The sequence below is a fragment of the Chironomus tepperi genome, unplaced genomic scaffold, assembly GCF_022539635.2.
Source record: "Chironomus tepperi strain 1889 unplaced genomic scaffold, CSIRO-AGI_Ctep_v1 contig_13, whole genome shotgun sequence".
In the NCBI taxonomy this organism is placed as follows: domain Eukaryota; kingdom Metazoa; phylum Arthropoda; class Insecta; order Diptera; family Chironomidae; genus Chironomus; species Chironomus tepperi.
Window position 1 is genome coordinate 184,072 of NW_027226135.1, and position 27,920 is coordinate 211,991.

The window sequence follows — 27,920 nt, forward strand, 5'->3', positions numbered from 1 at the left end:
AAGGGGTCTAAAACTATGATTTTTGTAGGTTAAGGGGTCTGAAACTATGAAATTTTGAACATAAGGGGTCTGAAACTTTGAAAATTTAATCTTAAGGGGTCTAGAACTATGAAAATTTAATCTTAAGGGGTCTAAAACTATAAAATTTTAAACTTAAAGGGTCTGAAACTACGAGAATTTAAATTAAATGTGCTAAAAGCTACGATATCTTGAATAAGGTCTAAAAGAGCAAATCTATGATGTTTCTGATTTAAGGGGTATAAAACTACAACATTTTGATATTCAAGGGTACTGAATTTACCTCATTATTTATTCAACGAGCTTCAAATACATTTCAATTTGCCAAATTCACCAGACTGTGTAACTTATTTACTGGATTTTCAGTTGATGTAGACGGAAACTTTACAAGTTTCAGGATCACCTGCAACACATGATCTATGGTCAAAGACCTCTGATGGTGGACATGAATTGATTATCGGAATTCCACTCATGCAGATCACAAACTTCGTGCAATCATTTGGATATGCAAGGATCCCATTCATAATTCCAGTACAAAAATCTTCGGGAAGTCTTCTTTCAGTTGTTGATGTTAGTGTCGTCGTCGTAGACGTTGTCGTCGTCGTGGGTGTTGTGGTTACTGTGAATATTTCACATGTATCTGGATCACCTGCAACACATGACAGGATCATATCATCAAAAATCGGTGTTGGATGCTGACAAATGTTGACTATTGGAATTCCACTCATGCATATAACAAATTGGGTACAATCGAATGGATGTGGAAGGACGCCATTCATAATTCCTGAACAGAATCCGTCAGGCAGAGGTTTCTCTGTTGTTGTCGTTGGTGGTGGTTCTGGTGTAGTCGTCGTAGTTGTTGTTCTAACTAATTCAGTTGTGGTTGTGAATGCTGTGCATGATTCAGGATCGCCTTTAAAAAAATAATTAATTTTGGCATGAAATCAGTTAATAACACTAAGAACTGAAGGTGAGCTTGTCCACCTACTAAAGAACCTAATTGAGTAAGCATATAAAGCACATAATTACCTTCAGTACATGATCCGTTAAAAAAGACTTCAGATGGTGGACAAGAACTGATTATCGGAAATCCACTCATGCAAATCACATATTTTGTACAATTGTATGGATGAGGAAGGAGTCCATTCACAATTACTGAACAGATGTCATTCTGAATTGTTGTTGGAGGTGAATTTGTCGTCGTCGTAGTTGTTGGTGTTGTAGTCGTAGTTGTTGGTGTTGTAGTCGTAATTGTTGGTGTTGTTGGTGGAAATACTTCACAAGTCAAAGGATCACCTTTATATCCAAATTCAGTTGGTAAGAAGGTTCCAATAAAAGCAAATCAAATTACAAACCTGCAACACATGTTCCATTGTAGAAGACCTCAGTTGGATACACACAATCAATAACAGTTGGAACTTCTAAGACGCACACAATAAACTTTGTACAATCTCCTGGATATGGAAAGGTTCCAAAAGTGATTCCTCTACATAAATCGGCTGGATCTGTTGGAGAAGCTATCGTAGTGGTTGATGATGTCATATCCGGTGTAGTATCCGGCTCGGTCGTTATGTCAAGCTCTGTCGTTGTAGTATCTGCTTCAGTTGTCGTAGTGTCTGGTTCAGTAGTCGTGACACCTGCTTCCGTTGTTGTTTCCTCCGTGGTTGTTCTTTCTGGAGTTGTTGTGTCTTCAGGTGTTGGAGTAAACACTTCGCACGTCGAAGGATCACCTGGGGATTAAAAATAATTAAGACAAAAGTTAAACCGACTTGATTGGTAAATGGTGACAGCCAGAATGGAATCAAAAAACACAGCAGACAAATGAAAGAAAATTGACACATTTAACAGAAAATATTAGACAGTAAGAAGCACATGAATAGCTGCAATCTTAATTTAACCCACACCAACTATGTTATTCGTATAAATTTCAAATAAAAATAAGTTAAATGACTAACCTGAGACACACAATCCATTATGGAATACTTCAGTCGGATATACGCAATCATAAATATGTGGAACTTCAAAGACACACAGAATGTATCTTGTACAGTCTCCTGGATGAGGTAAAATGCCAATATTGATTCCTCTACATAAATCAGCAGGGTTTGATGGAGCTGCTGTCGTTGTCATCGTAGTTGTTGTTATTGGTGGAGGTGGAATAATCGTCGTTGTAGCTGTTGATGTGTCTTCAATTGTTGGAATTTCCGGTTCGATTGTTGTGGTCTCTGGTTCAGTTGTTGAAGTTGGTGATGTCGTCGTAGTAATTGGAGTCGTCGTAGTCGTTGGTGGTGTTGTCGTAGTTGTGGTTGTAGTTCTTGGAATCTACAAAACAAATTGTTCAAAATTCACGTATAAATTCAATATGTTGCAATTTATTTGTAAAATTATATGTACAATATATGTGTATAAGTGATTTAGATTGATTGATAGAATGACAATGACACAATGACACAAAAAGTGATTGTAATTGTGCTTCTTACTTGAGTGTTAATCTCACATGTCTCTGGATCACCTGGAAGTTTTTAATAAATTTATTATCACAAAAATATGATCAGTTCTTAATCAGTGCTGTCCAAACCAGAATTAGAAGGACATTGGGCGTCAAAAATGCAATTTTTTGCCAATCGGACGGCAGAGTCCGACTCCAGTGGAGTTCGAACCAGAGCTGACATGTTGATGCTGACCTGCGCTGAAACGGTTGCCGTAGATAACGACCGTAAATCTCTGCCGATCGACATGGATAGAAGGAGACGATGAACAGTCATTTTCCAACTCTGGTCCAGACTACAATGGAGTTAAAGTCCTTGCCAGCTTTTGTTTAAATGCTTCTGCATCTCGGCACACCTTAGTGGTAGGCCTCGACACTAGTATGCTACATCACACAGCCTGGACAACACTGATCTAATCATCTACATCCTAACAATCCCTAAGTCTCACCTCTAACACAATACGTGTACGGAAGATAGAATATATATCCACGATATGGACAACTGAATAGATAATAATCATCATAAAAGCATATGATATATTCAGTACATCGTTGTGGATCTGGATGTGCCAAAAATCCAAAGCTAATTCCTTTACAAATGTCTTCTGGAATTTCAATACTTTTGATGCCGGAAATGGACATGATCACAAAAATTGGAACTAAAATGCCTTTTATTGACATCCTTTCGACTTAATTTCAGTCAATTGACTGTCACTACTTTCACAAAATTTAATGTCAAAAGTACAGCCTTGATAAGATTTAATCAGCGGAACTGACAAGTGTCTTGTTGATGTCCATATACAAATAATTCCCATAATTTACCTTAATTACCATTGTCAATTGATAAGATTAAGGCTTAATAGTAATTGTGTCTTTTTGGAGTGTCTTAATCTGCGGCACCAAGGAATCCCCGACCCACATTATCAAACAGCCATAAACCTTTAAATTATTTTATTAAAATTTTTTTACAACAACAATTAACAAGCAGCACGATCACCGACTACACATCCTCGATACTGTTGATTGAATATCATTCCTGTGCTGCATTCGCCAGGCAGTGCAATACCAAGCATACAGTAATAGAATCGATAACAATAGACTAGATTTGGAATAAAGCTGAAGTCATTTCCGTCACAAAGCTTATTTGCTGGACATGAGTCAGGATCACCGACGACACATGAGCCATTGTGGAAGATTGGAGTTGGTGGCAAGCAGCTGTTGACTATTGAAATTCCACTCATGCAGATCACATACTTAGTACAGTCAAATGGATGTGCAAGGATGTCGAACATGATTCCTGTACAAAAGTCATCCGGAAGTGGCCTTACTGTCGTTGTTGTTGTGACTAGTTCAGTTGTTGTTGTTGAGTATGCTTCACATGAATCCGGATCACCTGACACACAGGATCCATCGACAAAGATCGCAGTTGGATACTCACAGGAATTAATAATTGGAGATTCATCGAAGCATAAAACAAATTTTGTGCAATCTTCCGGGTGTGGAAGGATGTCATTTATGAGTCCTGTGCAGAAGTCACTAGGCAGACCTCGATCGGTCGTTGTTGGCTCTTCAGTTGTTGTTGTGATTTCTTCGGGTGTTGTTGTTGTAGGAACTGGTTGAGTTATTGTTGTGAATATTGTGCATGTATCGGGATCACCTGTGGATATAATGTTAATTATGACAGTGAGTCAGTGATTAATGCTAAGGATTGGAGCCTGACATGATCTTATGACATTCTTCCTTATCAATCTTGTCACAAAGGCTTCAGAACCCAATCAGGCAAAGGGAATGCTTTCTAGGTACAGAAAGACCACTACGGAACCTAAAAGCGGTCTATTTGCCTGTTTGGGGAAGCATGCTTAATGCTAAGTCAACCATCCGCAATTGACCTCAATCATGATTGCCTTCAACCCCTCCCTAACGCATTGACACTCTTCTTGGTCTATACAATCTTTCATCCGGATGAATCTTCAATGCCTTGCCCCTCCCTTCCTCACCATGCTCTATTGATTCATATTTACCTGCAACACATAATCCACCATCGAAGACTGCAACTGGATGTCGACAAGATGCAATTATTGGAAATTCATTCATACAGATGACAAATCTTATGCAATCCTCTGGATGAGGACGAATTTCAAAGATAGTTCCTGTACAAAAATCATCAGGCACACTACTACTCTCGGTAGTTGTTAATGCTTCAGTTGTGGTGTAGTCAGGTGTTGTGTATTCAGTTGTTGGAGATTCAGGAATAGTAGAATCGGGTGTTGACTCATCGGTAACTGTTGAATCAGCTGTTGAACTATCAGGTTCAGTAGAATCAGCTGTTGTACCATCCGTTGTACTGTCTGCTATGGAAGAATCAGCTGTGGACTCATTGGTTACTGTGGATTCATCTGTTGAACCGTCGGACACAGTTGTATCGGCTGTTGAGCCGTCAATTATTGTAGAATCAGCTGTTGATTCATCAGTCACTGTAAAATCAGCTGTTGTACTTTCTGGTATATCAGAATCAGCTGTTGAGCTGTCGAATAGAGTTGAATCAACTGTTGATTCTCCAGTTACCGTAGAATCAGCTGTTGAACTGTCAATTACTGAAGAATCGACTGTTGAACTGTCAATTGTAGAAGAATCGACTGTTGACTCATCAGTCACATTATATTCAGCTGTGGACTCATCGGTTACCCCAGAATCAGCAGTTGATTCATCAGTCATAGTTGAATCTACTGTTGAACTTCCAGGTACACCAGAATCAGCTGTTGACTCTTCAGTTCCATTAAAATCAGCTGTTGTACCTTCAGTTGTAATATAGTCATCTGTTGATTCATAAGTTACAGTTGAATCAGCTGTTGGACCATCTGTTACAGAATAATCAGATGTAGAACCGTCGGATACAGATGAATTAGCTGTTGACTCGTCAGTGACTGAAAAATCGACTGTTGATTCGTCTGTTGCAGCAGAATCGGCTGTTGCCTCATCTGTTACTATAATATCAGCTGTAGTACTGCTAGTTCCTGTAAAATCAGCTGTTGAACTCCCAGGTATGCTTGAATCAGCTGTAGATTCAATAGTTGTAGTAAAATCAGCTGTTGTTTCATCCTCAGTGGCTGTAACTGTCTGAAATACTTCGCAGGTTGAAGGATCACCTTTCAATATAAAATAAGCAAATTAAGGAACTGTAAATCCATAAGAACTAAGCCTCGCCAACCTTCAACACAAGTTCCATCATAATAGACCCAATTTGGATATTCACAGTCAGCAACCGTTGGATTTCCGTTCGTACAAGTCACAAATTGATAGCAATTGCCAGGATGGACATAACTTCCATCAGTTCTATTCCTACAGAAATCATCCGGAAGTTCCAATCCATTTCCATAACTGGCCAGAACAGCCACAAAAATTATTTGAATTTTCATTCTTTTCACTTTGAATGACTTGAGTCAAATGGAAGTAAAATTGGAAAAGTTTTCAACCTTAATTCATAAATTTTTATGATCCAATAAATGTGCTGATAACTCTTTTTTTTTGTTTCCTTTACATTGTAAAAACAAATACCTTTGTGTATGGCTGATTAGGTAATCAATTTTGACTATAATTGAGTCATTATTATATTGAACTTGTTATTGGAAATTGGTAAGTGATAGTCAGCTTCCTTCCTAACGAAACGGCACTTCGATCAACAAGTCAATCATACCATAGATCTATTGTCTTTTAGACCTGATTTTTACAGCAGAATCCGAACAACTTGCAAGCTGTGCACATTGCAAGGACACGAACAGAGCTCGAAGTCGGCATTTTCAGCCAAAATCCTTACCGACTTTGAGTTCTGAACATGAGGACATCAGAAGACCTGATTTACCCTGCAATGCACCAAGTTACAATTCATGTGGGAAAGATTCTGCCTCGAAACTCATCCAGATGCTAGTTTATCCTTTTCTTTCCAATACTCGAAACACATTTTGTGCCAAAGACCTCAAAGCTACACTCAAAATTTGAACTGACGTTGCTTTCAGCTTACTATACACTCGAGATCACGCTCATGGCCTGCTAGATTGTACTACAAGAGTTCAATCAATGGTCCTTCTCTGTTCTCCGCTTCATGGTGAAACACATTAGCTATTATAACTATTATAAGCATTTATTGTAAGTCGTAATGATAGTCATTATCAATCAATATATCAAGTCACAGTCAGTGCCTTTATATCTCATTTTATTTACCAAAAATATTCAAAAATTCACATAAAATTCTACTTTTAATTAACAAGCAGCACGATCACCGTCAATACATCCTCGATATTGTTGACTGAATATCATTCCTGTGCTGCATTCGCCAGGCAGTGCAATACCAAGCATACAGTAATAGAATCGATAACAATAGTCTGGATTTGGAATAAAGCTGAAGTCATTTCCGTCACAAAGCTTATTTGCTGGACATGAGTCAGGATCACCGACTACACATGAGCCATTGTGGAAGATTGATGTCGGTGGCTGACAGGATTCAATTTTGGGAGAACTATCCAAGCAAGTCACAAACTTGGTACAGTCATTTGGATGTGGAAGGGTACCATTGGAAATTTCTGTACACAAATCACACAATTCAGGATCACCTGTAAAGAAAGAATTAATTTTTGGCATGTCAGTGACTAACTCTTAGAACTGGAGATGAGTTTAATCAGGCAATAGATCGGACTAATTAGGAACAACAGTTTGACTTAAAGTCAGACTCCTTTTGACCAAGTAATTACCTGCAGTACATGATCCGTCATAAAATACTTCAAATGGTTGACAAGAGCTAATTATCGGAAATCCACTCATACAAATCACATACTTTGTGCAATCGTGTGGATGAGGAAGAAGTCCATTCACAATTACTGAACAGATGTCATTCGGAATTGTTGTTGGCGGTGAATTTGTCGTCGTCGTCGTTGTTGGTGTTGTCGTCGTAGTTGTTGGTGTTGACGTCGTAGTTGTTGGTGTCGTAGTCGTAGTTGTTGTTGTCGTCGTCGTCGTAGTTGTTGGTGTCGTCGTCGTTGTCGGTGTGGTCGTCGTAGTTGTTGGTGTTGTGGTCGTAGTTGTTGGTGTCGTCGTCGTAGTTGTTGGTGTAGTCGTCGTAGTTGTTGGTGTCGTCGTCGTAGTTGTTGGTGTCGTCGTCGTCGTTGTTGGTGTAATGTTCGGCTCAGCTGTCGTAGTATCTACTTCCGTTGTTGATTCTTCCGTAGTTATTTCTTCCGTAGTGGTTTCTTCCGCAGTTGTTGTGTCTTCAGGTGTTGGAGTAAAAACGTCACACGTCGAAGGATCACCTATGAAGTAAAAATAATTAAGACAAAGTCCAAATGAATGAATAAGTGGCAGTCAGAATGGAATCAAGAAACACAGTAGATACATGGAAGACAATTGATACATTTAACAAAAAGGAAATAGACAGTAAAAAGCACATGTACAGCTGCAATCTTAATTTGGTCCACACCAACTTAGTTATTTCCATAAAGTCCAACTAAAATTAAGTCAAATATCAAACCTGCAACACATGCTCCATTATAAAAGACTTCTTTTGGATATATGCATTCCAAAATATTTGGAACTTCATAGACGCACACGATATACTTTGTACAACTTCCTGGATACGGAAAACTGCCGAAAATGATTCCTCTGCATAAATCAGCAGGGTTTGCTGGAAGAGCTGTTGTCATCTTAGTTGTTGTTGTCGTATCCGGTGTAGTATCCAGCTCGGTCATTGTAGAATTCGATTCAGATGTCGTAGTATCCAGTTCCATTGTGGTTTCCTTGTCCGTTGTGGTTTCTTCACTAATTGTTGTATCAGTCGTTGGAGTAAAGACATCACACATTGATGGATCACCTTCAATACATGATCCATTAAAGAATACCTCAGTTGGATATACGCAATCATTAATATGTGGAACATCATAGACACACAGAATGTATTTTGAACAATCTTCTGGATATGGAAGGATATCAAAAATGATGCCGGTGCATAAATCAGTAGGATTTCTTGGTGGAGCAGCTGTCGTCGTCCCAGTTGTTGTTATTGGCAATGACGTTGTCGTTATAATTGATGTAGTTGATGATGATGATTGTGTCGTCGTCGTAGCTGCTGTTGGTAACGTGGTCGTAGTTGCTGCCGGCGACCTCGTCATAGTCATTGTTGGAGTCGTCTTAGAAGCTGTTGTTTGTGTCCTTGAAGTGGTTGTAGCTGATGCTGTTGACGTACTTTTTGGTGCAGTCGACGTATTTATTGGTGTCGTTGACGTAGTTGTTGGTGTCGTCTTCATGGTTGCAAGTGTTGTCGACGTAGTTGCAGGTGTCATCGACGTAGTTGCTGGGGTCATTGTCGTAGTCGTTGTTGGTGTCTTCGTAGTATCTGTAGTTGATGTCTTTATGGTTGTATTTGGTGATAATGCCATCGTAGTCGTAGTTGATGTCGTCGTTATAGGTGTTCTTGCCGTAAAGACCTCACAAGAAGCAGGATTACCTTGTACACAAGCTCCATTATAATAGACCTCATTGGGTGGCATACAATTGTATACAAATGAACTTTCCATAAAGCACAGCACATAAAGTGTGCAATTATTTGGATAAGGAAGTGTTTCTTCATGTCTTCCTTCACAATAATCAATCGGAATGTTCTGTCCAATCACAACGGAAGTAAACAGCTCCAAAAATATTAAAAATTTAATTAATTTATTTTCCATCCTTTCAGTCTGAATTGACACAATTAAATGACAACACTTGAAAGTTTTGCGGCTTATCAAGCACAATTCCGGGTATTTTCGGCTGATATGTCGGTATACGACAGGGCAAATGGTGAAAATTTAACATTGCAAAAGTGTGCGATAAGATTAGCCGCACATCCGAACCTTTATGGTGACCGACAAGACTTCTTTGTATCTGTTCATTGTTGATTGGATTTTGATGTTGATTTGAGTATCGTCGTGGGGTATTTTGGGAGGATTGACCGAGCATCTTGACCCCATGGTGGAATGCTATGGTCCAGAAGGATATAGATAAAACATAGGAACTCCATGAGTTTTGCATGAGTTTAAGAAGCAACCGTGACGAGTTTCAATGTGTAGCTCATCGGACGGATTAAATTTCGGGACAAAATTACTCTCCACATCTCCCTAAAGGTACAATCTTCCGTTCCCAAATACAAACAACCTCAAAGTCCGGCAACAGACTAGATTTTATTGTAAAGTTCTTTTCCAATTCTATCTATAGTAAAATAAGTAAAAAGTAAAGAAAATTCAAATAAATAAGAAAAGAAGGATCTAATCCACAACAAGCTACATATTGGTTATGATACACAGTCAAGAGATGATAAGCCACAGCTCAACATGTCTCACAATAATTCACTTAAATCCTACACAAAGTATTTCTTCCAAAAATTGTTATTGATCTTCAAAGGACCTTGCTGTTGTCGTCGTGGGTGTTGATGTTGTGAATACTTCGCATGTATCTGGATCACCTGCAACACATGACAGGATCTCATCATCAAAGATTGGTGTTGGATGCTGACAATCGTTGACTATTGGAATTCCAGTCATGCATATAACAAACTTGGTACAGTCGAATGGATGTGTGAGGACGCCATTCATAATTCCTGAACAGAAACCGTCAGGAAGAGGTCTTTCTGTGGTTGTTGTAGATGATGTATTATCCAGCTCGGTCGTTGTCGTTTCCGTCTCGGTTGTTGTAGTATCCGGATCAGTTGTCGTAGTGAATGCTTCCGTAGTTCTTGTATCTTCAGGTGTTGGAGTAAAAACGTCACACGTCAAAGGATCACCTTGGATTCAGAAATAATTATGACAAGAGTTTAAACGACTTGATTGGCAAATGATGGCAATCAAAAGAATCAAGAATCACAACAGACAAATGGAAGACATTGACACATTTAACACAAAAGACACAGACTATAACAACAATATTGAGACTAAGACACACTAAAATGACTCATGTGAAGCACATGAATAGCTGCAATCTTAATTTGATCCACACCAGCTATGTCATTACCAATAATTGCCAATAAAATTTAGTCAAACGACAAACCTGCAACACATGTTCCATTAAAGAAGACTTCCGTTGGATAAACACAATCATAAAAATGTGGAACTTCAAAGACACACAGAATGTATCTTGTACAATCTCCTGGATAAGGTAAAATGCCAATATTGATTCCTTTACATAAATCAACCGGATTGACTTTCGTTGTTGTGGCTTCAGTCGTTGTGGTTGTTGATGTCGTTGTGGTTGGTGTCGTCGTGGTAGTTGTTGATGATGTTGTCGACGGAGTTGTTGAAATAAATGTTTCACACGTCAAAGGATCACCTTTAAATTGAAAATATAGATGTGAATGGACTAAAGCGCATTTTCCACTAAATGTCCGTTAAAATCAGCTATTCAGCCAGTCAAAGCGAACCTGTAGATCTGTTCTATTTTAACAAAAGTAAATCCAACAAACCTTTAACACATTCTCCATTGTAAAAGACCTCAGTTGGATATACGCAATCATTAATATTAGGAACTCCATAGATGCACACAATATACTTTGTACAATCTTCTGGATACGGTATCATGCCGAAAATGATTCCTCTGCATAAATAGGTAGGATCTGTTGGAGAAATTGTCGTTGTCGATGTGGTATCCAGCTCGGTCGTTGTGTCCAGCTCGGTCGTAGTTGTATCCGGCTCGGTCGTAGTAGTATCCGGCTCGGTCGTAGTGGTATCCGGCTCAGTCGTAGTATCCAGCTCGGTCGTCGTAGTATCCGGTTCAGGTGTTGTAGTATCTACATCCGTAGTTGTTACTTCCGTAGTTGTTGTGTCTTCAGGTGTTGGAGTAAAAACTTCACACGTCAAAGGATCTCCTGGGAAAATAATCAAGATAAAAGTCCAAATGAAAAGATTGGCAAATGGTGGAAGTCGAAATGGAATCAAGAAACACATTAGGTAGACGACAAGACAGTAATAACAATACTAAGACTATGACACACTAAACCAAGGCATTGACACACGTTTCATCCGGATGAAAGATTGTATGGAATGGATGAAAGCGGATGAAGAGTGTCAATGCCTTGCAATAAACTGATTCATGTACATCATGTAAGCCAAATGACAAACCTGCAACACACAATCCATTATGGAAGACTTCCTTCGGATATACACACTCCATTATATATGGAACTTCAAAGACACACAAAATATATCTTGTACAATCTTCTGGATAAGGTAAAATGCCGATATTGATTCCTCTGCATAAATAGGTAGGATCTGTTGGAGAAGCGGTCGTCGTCATTGTAGTTGTTGTTGGTGTCGTTGTCATATCCGGTGTAGTATCCAGCTCGGTCGTTGTAGTGTCCGGCTCGGTCGTGGTAGTGTCTGGCTCGGTCGTTGTAGTATCCGGCTCGGTCGTTGTATCCGGCTCGGTCGTGGTAGTATCCGGCTCGGTCGTTGTGGTGTCCGGCTCGGTCGTGGTAGTGTCTGGCTCGGTCGTTGTAGTATCCGGCTCGGTCGTTGTATCCGGCTCGGTCGTGGTAGTGTCCGGCTCGGTCGTAGTATCCGGCTCGGTCGTTGTATCCGGCTCGGTCGTAGTATCCGGCTCGGTCGTAGTAGTGTCCGGCTCGGTCGTGGTAGTGTCCGGCTCGGTCGTTGTAGTATCCGGCTCGGTCGTTGTGGTGTCCGGCTCGGTCGTGGTAGTGTCTGGCTCGGTCGTTGTAGTATCCAGCTCGGTCGTTGTAGTGTCCGGCTCGGTCGTGGTAGTGTCTGGCTCGGTCGTTGTAGTATCCGGCTCGGTCGTTGTATCCGGCTCGGTCGTGGTAGTATCCGGCTCGGTCGTTGTGGTGTCCGGCTCGGTCGTGGTAGTGTCTGGCTCGGTCGTTGTAGTATCCGGCTCGGTCGTTGTTTCCAGCTCGGTCGTGGTAGTATCCGGCTCGGTCGTTGTAGTGTCCGGCTCGGTCGTGGTGGTATCTGGCTCGGTCGTCGTCGTCGTAGTTGTAGGCGTCGTCGTCGTAGTTGTTGGTGTTGTCGTCGTCGTTGTTGTTGGCGTCGTCGTAGTTGATGTAGTTGATGGTGGCGCAGGTGTAAATATCTCACAAGTAACAGGATCGCCTTCTACACAGGCTCCATTGTGAAAGACTTCCTTGGGAGGATTACAAGTAAATACAAAGGGACTTTCCATATAGCACAGCACATAAAGTGTGCAGCTGTATGGATGACTAAGAATCTCCTCATGCAGACCATCACAATAATCAATCGGAATGTTCTGTCCAATGACAATAAAGGCACGAAGTGCCAAAAATATTAAAAAATTAATTAATTTATTTTCCATCCTTTCAGTCTGAATTGACACAATTAAATGACAACACTTGAAAGTTTTGCGGCTTATCAAGCACAATTCCTGGTATTTTAGAGCTGATATGTAGGCATACGACAGGGTAAATGGTGAAAATTTCACATTGCAAAAGTATTTGATTAGATTAAGTCAACAGTCAAACTTTTATGATGACCGACAGCACGTGTGTTGGTGTATTTTTAGCTGCTGATCAGACTTTAGTGTCAATCTGAGTCATCAATTGGATTTGTTTATGGATTTGGGGAAGGAACTTGATATTAGAGGGGGAAGTAACACGGGTAAAGTCATGTAGATTCAATGACTTAGAACTAGAGTCAGCAAGAGTGAACCTAGCTATGAATGCCGTTTTGATCATTTCAAATATCTAGTCAGGAACATTTTAGCAAATGGACAGCTCATAAAGGACGAAGACATGAGAATCTAGAAGACATGAAGCCTAATATCTGCAAATTCACAAGATCAGCCAGCCAAAACTGTCTCGTAATCAAGGACAATCAGCCAGAGTTGACAGGATTTTGGGATTATGAACTCCAAAGGTCCATAAAGGCGCATAAACTATGGAATCGACTCCCAAGAAAAAAGTGGAGTTGCCTCTAAATTGTCCACATGCCAATTTTGTATTCAGCAGCTGTTAACAGCTGTTAGAGCCAGATTCTCAGTATTGGGTGATGAATATCCATCATAAATCAGCATCAGAGTCAGATTTGAACATCAACTAAGAGTAGACCATGAAGTGACAACCGATCCTCCCCAACCTTTCCTGTAATACACACCTGCCTACATGCTTCTTAGGTTCCATTCAAACTCAAACAACATCTTCTTATTACTATTGTGGAATTATTTTTCATTTATTTAAATAAAATTTGAGTTCTAAGCTAAGTGACATTGGCAAATCATGTCCAAATTGCAGATGCAGCTGTAAATGACTTGATTCTTATTAGGAAGTGATGTAGGTCTTTAAATCTCTAAAAACGGACCATAATAATGGCAATAATATTAATAATCAGCTTGATTCAAATGCTACCAAGTCCTTTCGGTGATCCTATAGACCTTGTCTCACTTCCTTTGCCAATCTCACATGTGACTGGATCGCCATCAACACAGAATCGATTATGAAAGACTTCAGTTGAATGACATGTCGCAACTGTTGGATATCCAGCCTTACAAATCACATACTGTTTACAATTTTGTGGATGTGGAAGGATGTCATACATGATTCCTTTACAGATATTGTCCGGAAGACTAGACTCTATGGATAATTTAACAGGAGCCTGTGTCGTTGTTGTTGTTGTACGTGTGATGATTGTTAATGGTGGTGTTGGATATGATTTTGTTGTTGTACGTGGCGTAGTTGTGGTTCGTGGTCTTGTTGTAGCTGTTGTTGGTTTCCTTGTAGTTGTTGTTGATGCTGTTGTGGTTGTTGGTGTCGTCGTCGTAGTTGTTGGTGTCGTCGTGGTAGTTGTTGGTGTTGTTGTCGTAGTTGTCGGTGTTGTCGTTGTGGTTGTTGTTGGTGTTGTCGTCGTCGTTGTTGGTGTCGTCGTCGTAGTTGTCGGTGTTGTAGTTGTGGGCTTAGTTGTTGTTGTAGTTGGCTCGGATGAAAGAGCTTCACAAGTCTCTGGATCACCAGCAACACATGACAGGATCGCATCATCAAAAATAGGTGTTGGAGGCTGACATGTTTGGATCGTTGGGCTTTCATTCGAGCAAATCACAAATTTTGTGCAATCAAATGGATGAGATAGGAAACCACTCGTAATTCCTGAACAGATATCGTCAGGAAGAGGTCTCTCTGTAGTTGTTGTAGTTGTAGGTGTTGTAGTTGTAGGTGTCGTAGTCGTAGTTGTCGTTGTTGATTGTGTCGTTGTCGTCGTCGTAGTTGTTGTCGGTTGATAAATTTCACATGTTTCAGGATCACCAGCAACACATTGTTGAGTTGCAGGGTTAAATACCGGAAGTGTAGGTTCACAATAATTGATGAGTGGAGATCCAGCCATACAAACAACAAACATTGTACAATAAAATGGATGAGGACGAACTTCAAGAGTAGTTCCAGCACAGAAATCATCCGGAAGTGGCCTTTCTGTGGTTGTTGTTGGTGTTGTGGTCGTCGTTGTCGGTGTTGTGGTCGTAGTTGTTGGTGTTGTGGTCGTAGTTGTTGTTGTAGTTGTTGGTGTCGTCGTCGTAAAAATCTCACAAGTATCAGGATCACCAGCAACACATTGAATATTGTCAAAGACTGGAGCTGTATCATTACAAGTACTGATGTATGCAACTTCAACTAGACACACAACATACTTGGTACAATAATATGGATGTGGAAGTACTGCAGTAGTGATTCCAGCACAGAAGTCATCAGGAAGTGGCCTAATTGTTGTTGTTGTTGGTTCCGTTGTTGTTGTTGTCGGTGGTGCATAGACAACGCACATATCAGGATCACCTGTAGTCAGAAAATGTCAATATATACAGTCACAGATGCTTAATTGCAGCATTTACCTGCCACACAATATCCATCATAAAATACTAAATTTGGATATGGACAGTCCTTAACTTCGGCATTTCCATTCATACAAAATACAAATTGATAACAATTGTCTGGATGTGGATAGGCTCCATTTGACAAGTCTGTACAGAAATCAACTGGTATGTCCAATCCAGCAACGGAACTGACCAGAACAGCCACAAAAATTATTTCAATTTTCATTCTTTTCACTGCGAATTTTTACACAAAAATGACAAAAAGCTCTAAAAATTGCGACTTAATCCACGACAGTTTTATGGCTTGTTAATCTCTTATCAGGCACAAGTGCTTCCTACTATTGTAAATAAATAATTCGCATTGTATTCGCGAGATTAAGCAGAACTAATACAATTGTATGGGATGGACTTGGGGTATGAAACTGTATATTCAGCAACTTACTTAATATGCTGACTGTTTAGATGCTCAATTGTGGTCAATGACCTCATGTGACTTCCATAAGATGCTGTCTGGAACTGAACCGATTGCTGACAATTCCGCTGGGCAATTTCCAACTCCAAATTCAGCTCATTGACAATCAATTGTGTATAAATGGACATGATTGAGGAGTTTGAGTAGATCCTTGACTAATTTGACATAAGATGTAATTTTGGAAGTGCTGAAGGGGATACAGTCGAGGATATGGTGCTTATAACACTGTTAGGCACCTTTAAACATCCAAAACCTTTTTGAAAGACACCAAAAAGACGGATACGGATCTGAAACCTGAAATACAATGACTGGACATGAAGAAGTGCTTTGGTGTCTTTGTGAGATGTGCATTGAGGACGAGGTATGGTTCAGGATGTTAATATAGTGAATGGACATCCAATAAATTGGGTAAAATGGACTGGACATGTCAATGATGGTCTCAAGACTTAAATTGACAACTGATTGACTTTCTGGATGGATTGAGACCTAAAAGTAGACCTAGCAGCTCATAAGACTACTGTGGAAGCAACAATGTAAAAGTGCTGGGAATTAGAAACTGTCAAAAATTATCTAAAGGAAAATCCAGCTTCTGACTATCTCTAAATGCTGCATTTTGACCCTCAAGCTCCTTCACCAAGGAAACAAGTAAGCAAGCAACAATTTTAAGTCAAAATGTGTACCAAAATGTGCCAATGCCTTTATTTTTGGCAAAATAATGATTTACAGTTCATTGTCCACCAGCACAGACTGCCAATTCAGGATATGTACATCGAAGTGTCACAGAATCAAAAAGCAGTCCATAAGGACAGAATCTCAAATGTCTAATTCCAGCAATACATTCAAAATATCGACTACAATTCGTATAATGTGGAATCAATCCAAATCCACTCGGTGGACATCTATGGACAGGAATTGATGTTGTTGCTGGAAGTCTCGATGTCGATGTTGATTTATATTCAGTTGTTGTTGTTGTTGGTTTGGATGTTGTTGATGAGAAAACTTCACATGTTTCAGGATCTCCTGTGGATAATATGCTGATTATTATGGACTAATTCACTAATTTATTGGAATTACCAGCTACACAATATCCATTGTAAAATAATAATGTTGGATATTGACAGTAATTAACAACTCCATTCCCATTCATACAAAACACGAATTGCAGACAATTATCAGGATGTGGATAGACTCCATTTGACTTATTTGTACAGAATTTATCCGGAAAAGGCGTTTCTGTCGTCGTCATGGTTGTTGATGTCGTCGTCATGGTTGTTGATGTCGTCCTAAAAGTTGTTGTTGTGTCTGTGAATATTTCGCATGTTTCTGTATTGCCTGCAACACATGACTGGATCACATCATGAAAAATCGGTGTTGGATGCTGACAATTGTTGATTGTTGGACTTCCATACAGGCAAATGACATAATTGGTGCAATTAAATGGATGTGGAAGGATGTCGTACACAATTCCTGTGCAGAAGTCATCCGGAAGTGGCCGCAATGTCGTCGTTGTTGATGTCATCGTCGTGGTTGTTGATGTCGCTGTAGGAGTTGTTGTTGTGAAAACAGTGCATGATTCAGGATCACCTGTAGTCAGAAAATGTCAATATTTACAGTCACAGTTGCTTAATTGCTGCATTTACCTGCCACACAATATCCATCATAAAAGATTATATTTGGATATGGACAGTCATTGACTGTTCCATTTCCATCCATACAAAACACAAATTGAAGACAAGTGCCTGGATGTGGATAGATTCCATTAGGCATATCTGTGCAGAAATTAGCTGGTATGTCCAATCCAGCAGCAAAATTGACAAGAACAGCCACAAAAATTATTTGAATTTTCATCTTTTTAGTTTGAATGACTTGAGTCAAATGGAAGTAAATGGCTCAAAAAGTTGTGAAATTTGTGGCTTAATCGCAGCAATAAAATGCGATGATTAACAATTCCTGGTAAAGGAAGTAATTCCGACAGTATTTGATAAGATTATCCAAAAAGTACGCAAGTTGCCCTTATGACACCAAACAGAGGTGGAGTTAGGGGAAGTTAGGGTCGGTTAGGGTTTCCAAAAACGGGAATTTTGACGGGAATTTCCAGGATCGGGAATTCTGGAAACCCTAGGGTCGGTGACCCCCCCAAACCCACCAACAACTAATCCAAATTTTAGCTTCAAATTCAACCCAAATTATGTTATTTTTAAGGAGGAATCAATTGAAAATATGATAAGGATAAGTCAGCATCAGGATCGATTGTAAGGAAGGCAAGTAAAAAGGGGGGTTTTGGGGTCAAACCCCCTCCTCATTTTTGTACCAAATTTATTCAATTTTCTTGTGTTTTTGATAGAATTTTCATCAAATTTCTCATTTATTTTAAGAAAAGCTCGATGTCATCTACTTTCACACCCCTCGAGGGGTGTAGTTAAAGATTTTTTGAGGTGGGGTTGAGGGGTTGGCCCTAAAAATTCATGCAATAATTGTCAAAATTTAGGAACTTTTTAAATTTTTGTCTCAAAAATCCAAGCAAATTTGAAGAATTCATTCCAAAATGATGGGAAGGGTTTACATAAATTAAAGCAAAACAATTTCAAAATAAAATCAAAAACTAAGTGATGAATGCGATAAGCCAGAATCCTTTAAAAATTTAAATACAAATAAAATGTATCCAAACGGGTGTCGGTCAACGGCACAACGGGAAACCCGCGGGAAAAACCCGCGGAATTCCCGCGGGAATCTGCGGGAAAAACCCGCGGGTTTCTGCGGAATTCTGCGGGTTTTTGCAGGATTTTCCCGCGGGTTCCCGCGGGATTTATATTTTTTTAAAAATTTTAAATTTCTTAGTGATTTGTTCCCGCGGGTTTTCCGCGGGTTTCCAGCGGGTTTCCCGCGGGTTTCCAGTGGGTTTCCCGCAGTATTTTCCCGCGGGTTTCCGCGGTTTTATCTGCGGGTTTTCCCGCGGGTTTTTTTTAACACAATAATATAAAAAAAAAGTTCGCTCATGCTAAGACTTGAACCCATGACCTTATGTTTTAATAACCTGAACTATAACCATTACACCACCGAGACATATTTAATCATATTATTATTATGGCAATTTTTGATATATATGCATATGAGAAATCTTTTTTTGTAAATTTTGTATGAAATTATATACTTCACAAGAATGTATTTTTTCGTAAATTTTGTATGAAATTATATACTTCACAAGAATGTATTTTTTCGTAAATTTTGTATGAAATTATATACTTCACAAGAATGTATTTTTTCGTAAATTTTGTATGAAATTATATACTTCACAAGAATGTATTTTTTCGTAAATTTTGTGTGAAATTATATACTTCACAAGAATGTATTTTTTCGTAAATTTTGTATGAAATTATTTACTTCACAAGAATGTATTTTTTCGTAAATTTTGTATGAAATTATATACTTCACAAGAATGTATTTTTTCGTAAATTTTCTATGAAATTATATACTTCACAAGAATGTATTTTTTCGTAAATTTTGTATGAAATTATATACTTCACAAGAATGTATTTTTTCGTAAATTTTGTATGAAATTATATACTTCACAAGAAGATATTTTTTTGTAAATATATGCATTCTTGTATATAATTTCAAAAAAATTAAAATTAAAATTAAAATTTACGAAAAAATACATTCTTGTGAAGTATATAATTTCATACAAAATTTACGAAAAAATACATTCTTGTGAAGTATATAATTTCATAGAAAATTTACGAAAAATACATTCTTGTGAAGTATATAATTTCATACAAAATTTACGAAAAAATACATTCTTGTGAAGTATATAATTTCATACAAAATTTACGAAAAAATACATTCTTGTGAAGTATATAATTTCATACAAAATTTACAAAAAAAGATTTCTCATATGCATATATATCAAAAATTGCCATAATAATAATATGATTAAATATGTCTCGGTGGCGTAATGGTTATAGTTCAGGTTATTAAAACATAAGGTCATGGGTTCAAGTCTTAGCATGAGCGAACTTTTTTTTTATATTATTGTGTGAAAAAAAACCCGCGGGAAAACCCGCAGATAAAACCGCGGGAAAATACTGCGGGAAACCCACTGGAAACCCGCGGGAAACCCGCTGGAAACCCGCGGAAAACCCGCGGGAACAAATCACTAAGAAATTTAAAATTTTTAAAAAAATATAAATCCCGCGGGAACCCGCGGGAAAATCCTGCAAAAACCCGCAGAATTCCGCAGAATTCCGCAGAAACCCGCGGGTTTTTCCTGCAGATTCCCGCGGGAATTCCGCGGGTTTTTCCCGCGGGTTTCCCGTTGTGCCGTTGACCGACAATCTATCCAAACTTTGTACATAATTAAGTTAAAAAAAAAAAAAAATTTAATGAATAAAAAGTTTATTAAAAAAAAAAAAAAAAAGATGGGAAGGGTTTTGAACCCTCTCACCCTTTAATACACCCCCTGAACCCTCCATTCACCCTTATCCCCCAAAAACCCTATATACACCCCCCTAATAATCACTAAAGCGTTAACATAAATTCATTAAAACTCAAAACTTCTTCATTTATTTAATTAATTAAAATTCCTTTAAGCTACAAACTAGGCACAAGCAGCACGATCACCATCAATACATCCTCGAAATTGTTCACTAAAAATCTTTCCATCACTACATTCACCAGGCAGTGCATCACCAAACATACAATAATAAAATCGATAACAATAATCTGGATTTGGCACAAATCGGAAGTCATTTCCTCTGCACAGCACACGTAATGGATCTTCGGTTGTTGTCGTTGTTGTAGTTGTGGTCGTAGTTGTTGTAGTTGTCGTCGTAGTTGTTGTGGTTGTTGGTATGTAAATTTCACATGTTTCAGGATCACCAGAAACACATTGTAAAGTTACATTGTTAAAGACTGGAGTTTGTGGCTGACATGAGTTGATTAGTGGAGATCCAGCCATGCAGACAACAAACTTCGTGCAAGTATATGGATGGGGAAGAACTACAAGACCGACTCCTGCACAGAAATCATCCGGAAGTGGCCTTAAAGTAGTTGTTGTTGTTGGACCTTCAGTTATTGTCGTTGTTGGCTCCTCTGTTGTTGTTGTGGTTGTTGCTGAGAAAACTGTGCATGTGTCAGGATCGCCTGTGGATTAAAATGTTAGAATCGACAGTCACACATGCTTAATTGCTGCATTTACCTTCAACACATAATCCATCATAAAACACTACATTTGGATATGGACAGTCATTAACTTGCGCATTTCCATTCATGCAAAATACAAATTGATAACAATTGTCAGGATGCGCATAGATTCCTTGAGGCTTATCCGTACAGAACCCATCCGGAAGCTCCAATCCAGCAACGGAACTGACAAGAAAAACCACAAAAATTATTTCAATTTTCATTCTTTTCACTTCGAATTTTAACACAAAAATGACAAAAATTGATGTTTTTCGACCTAATCCACAATTGTTTACAATCCAATAAACACTGATAAATTGCTTATCAATTCCTAGTATTGGCAAAAAAGATCCCCGTGGTAAAATTATACCAATTAATTGCTAATAAGATTATACAATAATTCAAGTACTTTTAAGTAGCTGATATGTTGAAAATTGATAATTTTGGGGATTTACCCAGTTATATCATATGGATGCAACAGATTTTGCAACATTTTAATTATCGTTTAAGAATAATAATGTTTAACGGCTTCAAAAAATTCAAATTTGTTAAAGGAACATTGTAAAAAATTAGAAAAACTCTAAAAAACATTGACAAGCGTTGAAAAAACATTGAAAAACATTAAAAAACATTGTATAACGTTGAAAAACATTGGCAAACAATGAAAAAATATTGAAAAACATTGTTAAAATACTGAAAAACATTTAAAAGCATTGAAAAACTTTAAGAAACTTTGAAAAAACATTGAAGCACATTGTTATTTTATTGAACAACATTGTGGTACGTTAAAAACATCGAAAAACATTGAAGAATATTGTTAAAACATTGAAAATCGATGAAAAACATTGCAATAACATTGAAAAGCATTTTAGTACGTTGAAAAAACATTGAGCAACGTTAAGATATATTTAAAACATTGAAAACATTGTTAGTCATTCTAAAACATTGAAAATATTTGTAAAACATTGAAAAATGTTGACAAAACATTGAAAAAATTTTTCATTGTAAACATTCTAAAACATTAAAAAAAAAAAACAAAATTAAAATCATTCAAAACATTGAGAAACATTGTAAAACATTGAAAAAAGATTAAAAAACGCTGAAAAAACATTGAAAAACATTGCAACATCACGAACTAAAAAACAATGTTTTTACTCAATTTCAAATAAATTTTTATTTCCTGCATTATTAATCACAATGTTGTCCCAATGTTGCTCCAACCTCCATACCACATCACACTGATGTGTCACACAACAACCCCAAGTCATCCCTTAATTCCTCGACCTAATCTTAACAATCTTCACACTCCACGGCATTATTGGACTATTTACCGTGCATGTATCCCAGTCACCAAACACACATCCCCTCCATCGTTCACTAAAAATCCTATCCGATGCACATTCGCCAGGCAATGCAAAACCAAGCATGCAATGATAAAACCTAAAGCAATAATCAGGATCAGCAACATTTCGTCCGTTGTTGCCAACACACAGTTCAGGTGGACCAAGAGGACGTTGAGTTGTTGTCGTTGTTTGGGGTGGGGTTGGGGTTGTAATTTCTGGTGGAGGTTCGGTTGTTGTAGTTGCTGCCACAGTTGTTGTTGTCGCTGTGTCAGTTGTTGTTGTTGCTGTGACAGTTGTTGCTGTTGCTGTGTCAGTTGTTGTTGTTGCTGTTGGTACTTCAGTTGTTGTCGTAGTTGTTGGCACTTCAGTTGTTGTTGTTGTCGTAGTTGTTGTTGCCTCAGTTGTTGTAGTCCCGACCAACAACTCACACGTGTTGGGGTTGCCAGGCTGACAATCCTGGGCCGGCGGATGGAATATTTCATTTGGTCGAATACAACTCAATATAATTGGAGTTTCCATAAGACACAAGACGAACTCTGTGCACCGTGTTGGATCCGGATGGGGTAACATGATGCCATTGAGTCCCCTGCAGTAGTCCCCCGGGATATCCACGCATTTTACCCCAGACATGATGAAAATTAACAAAAATAATTTTAAAGACATTTTTATTGTCAAACTTTATGGAACCAAAACTGAAATTAAACTGACACAAAAATGATGAGCAAGTCGATGGAAGTGATAAGGGGGTGCAGTGGGGGGTAGTCAGGGGGGAGTTACCCTGGGGTGGGGGATTCAAAAAAATTTTTGTGAGTTTTCTCGACAAATTAAGCAATTTTAAGAAATTTTTGAAAATTTTTTGGGGGAGGGGTTTTACCCCACTTTACCCCAACGTACCCCTACCCCGAGGGGTCAAAAAAAATTTTTTAATTTTCTTGAAAAATCTTGAAAAATTGAAAAATTCAAAAAAAAATTGTTGGAGGGGTTTTACCCCTCAGTACCCCCCTGAAACCCATGAGTCATCATGATGTGATTCTGATTAACCACCAAAAAATTGCATTTTGATAAGATTTTGAGATTATCTGTAAAAATTGTTAAGCTCTGCGATTAGATTAGACAGGCAGTAAGCAGCATGTAGGCATAGCTTAGGTCACTTTTGTGTCACAAATTTTATTGTCTAAATTTACAGTCTCAATAAGGAATAATTGGATCAGTTGGCTTGCATGTTTCCCAATTACCAAGGATGCAGCCACGCCACAGCTCACTAAATATCCGGTCCGGGTCACACACACCAGGCAGTGGTATACCGAATAGACAGTAGTAGAATCGGTAACAGTAATCTGGATCAGGAATGAATCTAAAGTTGTTGCCAGTGCACAGTTCTGGCGGACCAATTGGACGTCGAGTTGTTGTTGTTGGAATTGTTGTTGTTGTGGTTGTAGTTGTTGGGGTTGTAATCTCTGGTGGAGGTTCAGTTGTTGTGGTAGTAGCTGTGGTGGTTGTTGTGGTTGGCTCATCGGTGACTGTCGTTGTCGATGTTGTAGGTTCAGTTGTTGTCGTTGTTGTTGGAAGCTCTGTTGTTGTTGTTATAGTTGTAGTGTCCTCAGTTGTTGTGGTTGTTGTCGGCTCATCAGTAACCGTAGTTGTAGTTGTTGTTGGAGTTTCGGTTGTTGTGGTATCTATCTCTGTCGTTGTAGTAATTGGTACAGTTGTTGTAGTATCTGGCTCCGTTGTTGTAGTTACTAGCTCAGTTGTTGTTGTAGTATCAGGTTCCGTTGTTATTGTAAAAACTTCACATGTTGTAGGATCGCCTGTGAATCGAAACTGAATTAAGATTCAATTGCCATAAAATTCAAAAAAAAAGACAAACCTGTGACACATGATCCATTATGGAAGACCTCAGTTGGATATTCACAATCAAGGACAGTTGGTAATTCAAAGATGCACAGAATATACCTTGTACAATCTCCTGGATATGGAATGATACCGACATTGATTCCTCTACATAAATCATTCGGATTAACTGTAGTTGTTGTCGTTGTTGTGTCTTCAGTTGTTGTAAGTTCAGTAGTTGTAGTTGTCGATTCGGTTGTAGTTGGTTCGGTTGTTGTAGTTGTTGGTTCAGTTGTTGTAGTTGTTGGTTCGGTTGTTGTTGTAGTTGAAGGATCTGTCGTAGTTGTCGTCGGTTCAGTTGTTGTGGTAGTTGGTTCAGTTGTTGTTGTTGTTGTCGGCTCAGTTGTCGTTGTCGTTGTTGTAGTTGTTGTTGGTTCCGTTGTTGTTGTTGTTGTTGTTGGTTCCGTTGTTGTTGTTGTTGGTTCCGTTGTTGTTGTTGTTGTCGGATCCGTCGTTGTTTCTTCGGTAGTTGTTGTAGTAGTTGGTTCCGTTGTTGTTGTTGTTGTCGGATCCGTCGTTGTTTCTTCGGTAGTTGTTGTAGTAGTTGGTTCCGTTGTTGTTGTTGTTGGTTCCGTTGTTGTTGTTGTTGTCGGATCCGTCGTTGTTTCTTCGGTAGTTGTTGTAGTAGTTGGTTCCGTTGTTGTTGTTTCTTCTGTAGTTGTTGTAGTTGAAGGATCTGTCGTTGTTGTCGTCGGTTCAGTTGTAGTAGTAATTGGTTCAATTGTTGTAGTAACTGGTTCAGTTGTGGTTGTCAGTTCTGTTGTTGTAGTTTGAGGCTCGGTCGTTGTAGTGATCGGTTCTGTGGTTGTTGTTGGTTCCATTGTTGTTGTTGTAGATGTCGATGTTGTTAAAAGCTCGCATGTTTCAGGATATCCTATAGTAAAAATCACAAAAAATCAGTTAATTTCAAAGCAACAACCAAATAACAATGTTCAAAAAAGATCAACAACGTTGTTGTGTATGACCTGGCAAGCAGTCCCTAGCTGACGGATAGAAAATAGTATTTTGACGTTCGCAATGCATCAAATAAGCAGTTCCAAAAAAACACAACACAAATTCAGTACACCGAGTCGGGTCTGGATGCGGAAGGAATCCATCCTCAATTCCGGCACAATAATCACTCGGGATGTCAACACAGTCAACAACAACCAAAATTATTAAAATTAAATTAAATTGAATTTTCCACATTTTTTGTATTTTTAACTTTTTGTTAGTCAATCCTCAACGGAACTAAGGCTGAAAATATTTCACATTTGTAACCAAAACAACATTTTTTTCATAATTTTTGTGATAAGTTATCAGCTCAGTCAGCTGAAATAATTTGTGTTGTTGATAAAGAAAAAAACTGCATCCGATAAGGCTTAAAGGTAGGCTAAATTCCACAACAACTAAAACGGAAACAACAACAACTGAACCAATTACTACAACAACTGAACCAATTACTACAACAACTGAACCAATTACTACAACAACTATCAAGACAGCAACAACGGAACCGACAACAACTGGCTTCATTATCACAAAAACTACAACAACCTTTACAACCACAACAACTGAACCAACTACAACAATGGAAACGAAAGCAACAACTGATCCAATAGCTGCAACAACCATAATAAATACAACAACCACAACAACTATAACAACTATAACAACAAAAACAATAACAACTACAACAACTCATAACAACCATAACAACCACAACAATTTCAGCAACCACAACAACTGCAACAACTTCAATAACTACAACAACCATAACATCTACCGCATCCACAACAACTTAAACAAATTCAACAACCACTTCAACTATAACAACGCACAACAACTTCAACAACTTCAACAACTCACCATCTTCACATTCCTTACTGTCTGGATTATAAATCTGATTCTCTCCACAGTCAAGTATTGTCGGAATTCCAACAAGACACATAATATATTGCCAACAATTATCCGGATGTGGCAGAATCTCATAAAATTCAGTTCCATCACAAATGTCAGCCGGCAGGCACCAACAACCAGCCACAAATGCCTGAATTACCAAAAATATTGTCAAAAATTTCATTTTTTGTTGCTGCTTAATTGACAGTTGTGAGCTTAATGGCTTAAAAAATTGAAGGTTTAGTTGTTGTTGGGGCTTATCGGGTGCAGGGATGGACAAACTTTGGTCCGCGGTCCATAATTTTGTGGAAATTTACAAAATTGTCATGAATCGTACGCTGTGTGTGGTTTTGGTCCACAGCAAAAAATGGACCGCGGACCCAAGGTTGCGCAGATGGACACTGATGTCACGGATGGACCGAAACCACACACATTGCACGATTCATGACAAATTTGTCAATTTTTTCAATTTTATGGACCGCGTCACAAAGGTTGTCCACCCCTGCCTTATCAGCACCGACTATTAAAACACCAATAATTTATGATAAGGATAAGAATCACGTTTTTATTTAAAAATCTCATGGCCTACTTGACGTATTAACAGTTAATGGATTATCAGGTGTGCACGTTGCTTGGTCCCCGAGGACGCAACCCCTCCATCGTTCACTGAAAATCCTATCTGGGTCACATTCACCTGGCAGTGCTACACCAAACAGACAGTAATAGAATCGATAGCAATAATCAGGATCTGGAATGAATCTCAAGTTGTTGCCAATGCACAGTTCTGGTGGACCAATTGGACGTTGTGTTGTTGTTGCTGGTGGGGCTGTTGTTGTTGGAGTTGTTATCTCTGGTGCTGATTCGGTTGTTGTTGTGGTGACTGTTGTGGTTGTTGTTGTAGGAGGTTCAGTTGTTGTTGTAGTTGGAGGTTCAGTTGTTGTTGTCGTTGTAGGAGTCTCAGTTGTAGTTGTAGATGTTGTAGTATACTCTGAAGATGTAGTTGTTGTTGAAGTTGTCGTTGTAGAAGTTGGAGTTGTCGTTGTTGTTGTAGTTGGAGGCTCGGTCGTTGTCGTTGTTGTAGGCTCTGTAGTTGTTGTCGTCGTTGGTTCAGTTGTTGTGGTTGTCGTCGGAGGCTCAGTTGTCGTCGTTGTAGACTCTGTCGTTGTAGTAGTTGTTGGAGGTTCAGTTGTTGTGGTTGTTGTTGGAGGCTCAGTTGTTGTTGTCGTCGTTGGTTCAGTTGTTGTGGTTGTCGTTGTTGGAGGTTCAGTTGTTGTTGTCGTTGTTGTAGGCTCTGTCGTTGTTGTAGTTGGTGACGGTGAAGTAAACACTTCACATGTATCCTGGTCACCTAAAATGACAATTTATGAAAATGTTGTTGAAAAATTGTTGTTGAAAAATTGTTGCTGAAATTTCATATATCCAATCAGCCTTACCTTCTTCACACCTGGAAGTTGCCGGGTTGTAGACCTGAGTGGCTTCACAGTCAACAACCGTCGGCATTTCCCATATGCAGATCACAAACTGGATGCAGTTGTCAGGATGTGGAAAGAATTGGACTGTGTTAATTCCATCGCAAAAACCTGCAGGCAGACCCAAACTTTTGGACACAAAAATTGACAAAATCAGCACAAAAGTCACAAAATAATTTTTAGTTCCCATTTTTGTCGAGTCTAGCAAGCACAACTGATGAAATTCAGTCAGCAAATGCCTCAAAAAAATGAATTTTTAAGTACAGCATGATAAGCTATCAGCAACGAAAGGATTTAAGACAAATTGGCTGTTTTTTGATGATAAGGCTATGGCTTGTGGACTTAAA

General features: G+C 38.7%; 6 protein-coding genes across 7 annotated transcripts; all 6 read right to left on the reverse strand.

The window, feature by feature from the left end:
- Nucleotides 1–307: 307 nt before the first annotated feature.
- Nucleotides 308–9,234, reverse strand: LOC139089510 (mucin-2-like). The gene is made up of 12 exons (XM_070639068.1): nucleotides 8,025–9,234; nucleotides 7,252–7,806; nucleotides 6,767–7,113; nucleotides 5,715–5,940; nucleotides 4,528–5,652; nucleotides 3,489–4,163; nucleotides 2,956–3,195; nucleotides 2,499–2,530; nucleotides 1,974–2,340; nucleotides 1,374–1,748; nucleotides 1,048–1,314; nucleotides 308–931 (listed from the first exon to the last, which is right to left on the reverse strand). Exons 1-12 carry the CDS (start codon nucleotides 9,214–9,216, stop codon nucleotides 381–383), a joined length of 5,952 nt encoding a protein of 1,983 aa, XP_070495169.1. The 5' UTR covers nucleotides 9,217–9,234; the 3' UTR covers nucleotides 308–380.
- A 362-nt stretch (nucleotides 9,235–9,596) lies between these two features.
- LOC139090183 (mucin-2-like) lies at nucleotides 9,597–13,448 on the reverse strand. Of its 2 annotated transcripts, none has more exons than XM_070639929.1 (4): nucleotides 11,638–13,445; nucleotides 10,983–11,384; nucleotides 10,571–10,849; nucleotides 9,597–9,732 (listed from the first exon to the last, which is right to left on the reverse strand). In XM_070639929.1, the coding sequence occupies exons 1-4, from the start codon at nucleotides 12,842–12,844 to the stop codon at nucleotides 9,629–9,631; spliced, it is 1,992 nt and encodes a 663-aa protein (XP_070496030.1). In that variant the 5' UTR covers nucleotides 12,845–13,445; the 3' UTR covers nucleotides 9,597–9,628. The 2 variants fall into 2 exon arrangements, with proteins under 2 accessions (XP_070496030.1, XP_070496022.1); XM_070639921.1 differs by lacking the exon at nucleotides 9,597–9,732 and adding an exon at nucleotides 9,782–10,307 and having other exon boundaries at nucleotides 11,638–13,448.
- Nucleotides 13,449–13,691: 243 nt separating this feature from the next.
- Nucleotides 13,692–26,306, reverse strand: LOC139089521 (mucin-2-like). Its single transcript, XM_070639078.1, has 8 exons — nucleotides 26,075–26,306; nucleotides 25,642–25,872; nucleotides 25,192–25,446; nucleotides 24,204–25,100; nucleotides 23,528–24,144; nucleotides 22,325–22,792; nucleotides 15,362–15,584; nucleotides 13,692–15,305 (listed from the first exon to the last, which is right to left on the reverse strand). The coding sequence occupies exons 1-8, from the start codon at nucleotides 26,286–26,288 to the stop codon at nucleotides 13,882–13,884; spliced, it is 4,329 nt and encodes a 1,442-aa protein (XP_070495179.1). The 5' UTR covers nucleotides 26,289–26,306; the 3' UTR covers nucleotides 13,692–13,881.
- Nucleotides 16,476–17,685, reverse strand: LOC139090209 (uncharacterized). The gene is made up of 3 exons (XM_070639953.1): nucleotides 17,456–17,685; nucleotides 16,890–17,399; nucleotides 16,476–16,835 (listed from the first exon to the last, which is right to left on the reverse strand). Exons 1-3 carry the CDS (start codon nucleotides 17,661–17,663, stop codon nucleotides 16,543–16,545), a joined length of 1,011 nt encoding a protein of 336 aa, XP_070496054.1. The 5' UTR covers nucleotides 17,664–17,685; the 3' UTR covers nucleotides 16,476–16,542.
- On the reverse strand, nucleotides 20,339–21,247 carry LOC139090229 (uncharacterized). Its single transcript, XM_070639975.1, has 2 exons — nucleotides 21,010–21,247; nucleotides 20,339–20,954 (listed from the first exon to the last, which is right to left on the reverse strand). The coding sequence occupies exons 1-2, from the start codon at nucleotides 21,215–21,217 to the stop codon at nucleotides 20,410–20,412; spliced, it is 753 nt and encodes a 250-aa protein (XP_070496076.1). The 5' UTR covers nucleotides 21,218–21,247; the 3' UTR covers nucleotides 20,339–20,409.
- A 340-nt stretch (nucleotides 26,307–26,646) lies between the features above and the next one.
- On the reverse strand, nucleotides 26,647–27,824 carry LOC139090219 (uncharacterized). Its single transcript, XM_070639965.1, has 2 exons — nucleotides 27,538–27,824; nucleotides 26,647–27,452 (listed from the first exon to the last, which is right to left on the reverse strand). Exons 1-2 carry the CDS (start codon nucleotides 27,761–27,763, stop codon nucleotides 26,683–26,685), a joined length of 996 nt encoding a protein of 331 aa, XP_070496066.1. The 5' UTR covers nucleotides 27,764–27,824; the 3' UTR covers nucleotides 26,647–26,682.
- Nucleotides 27,825–27,920: the final 96 nt, after the last annotated feature.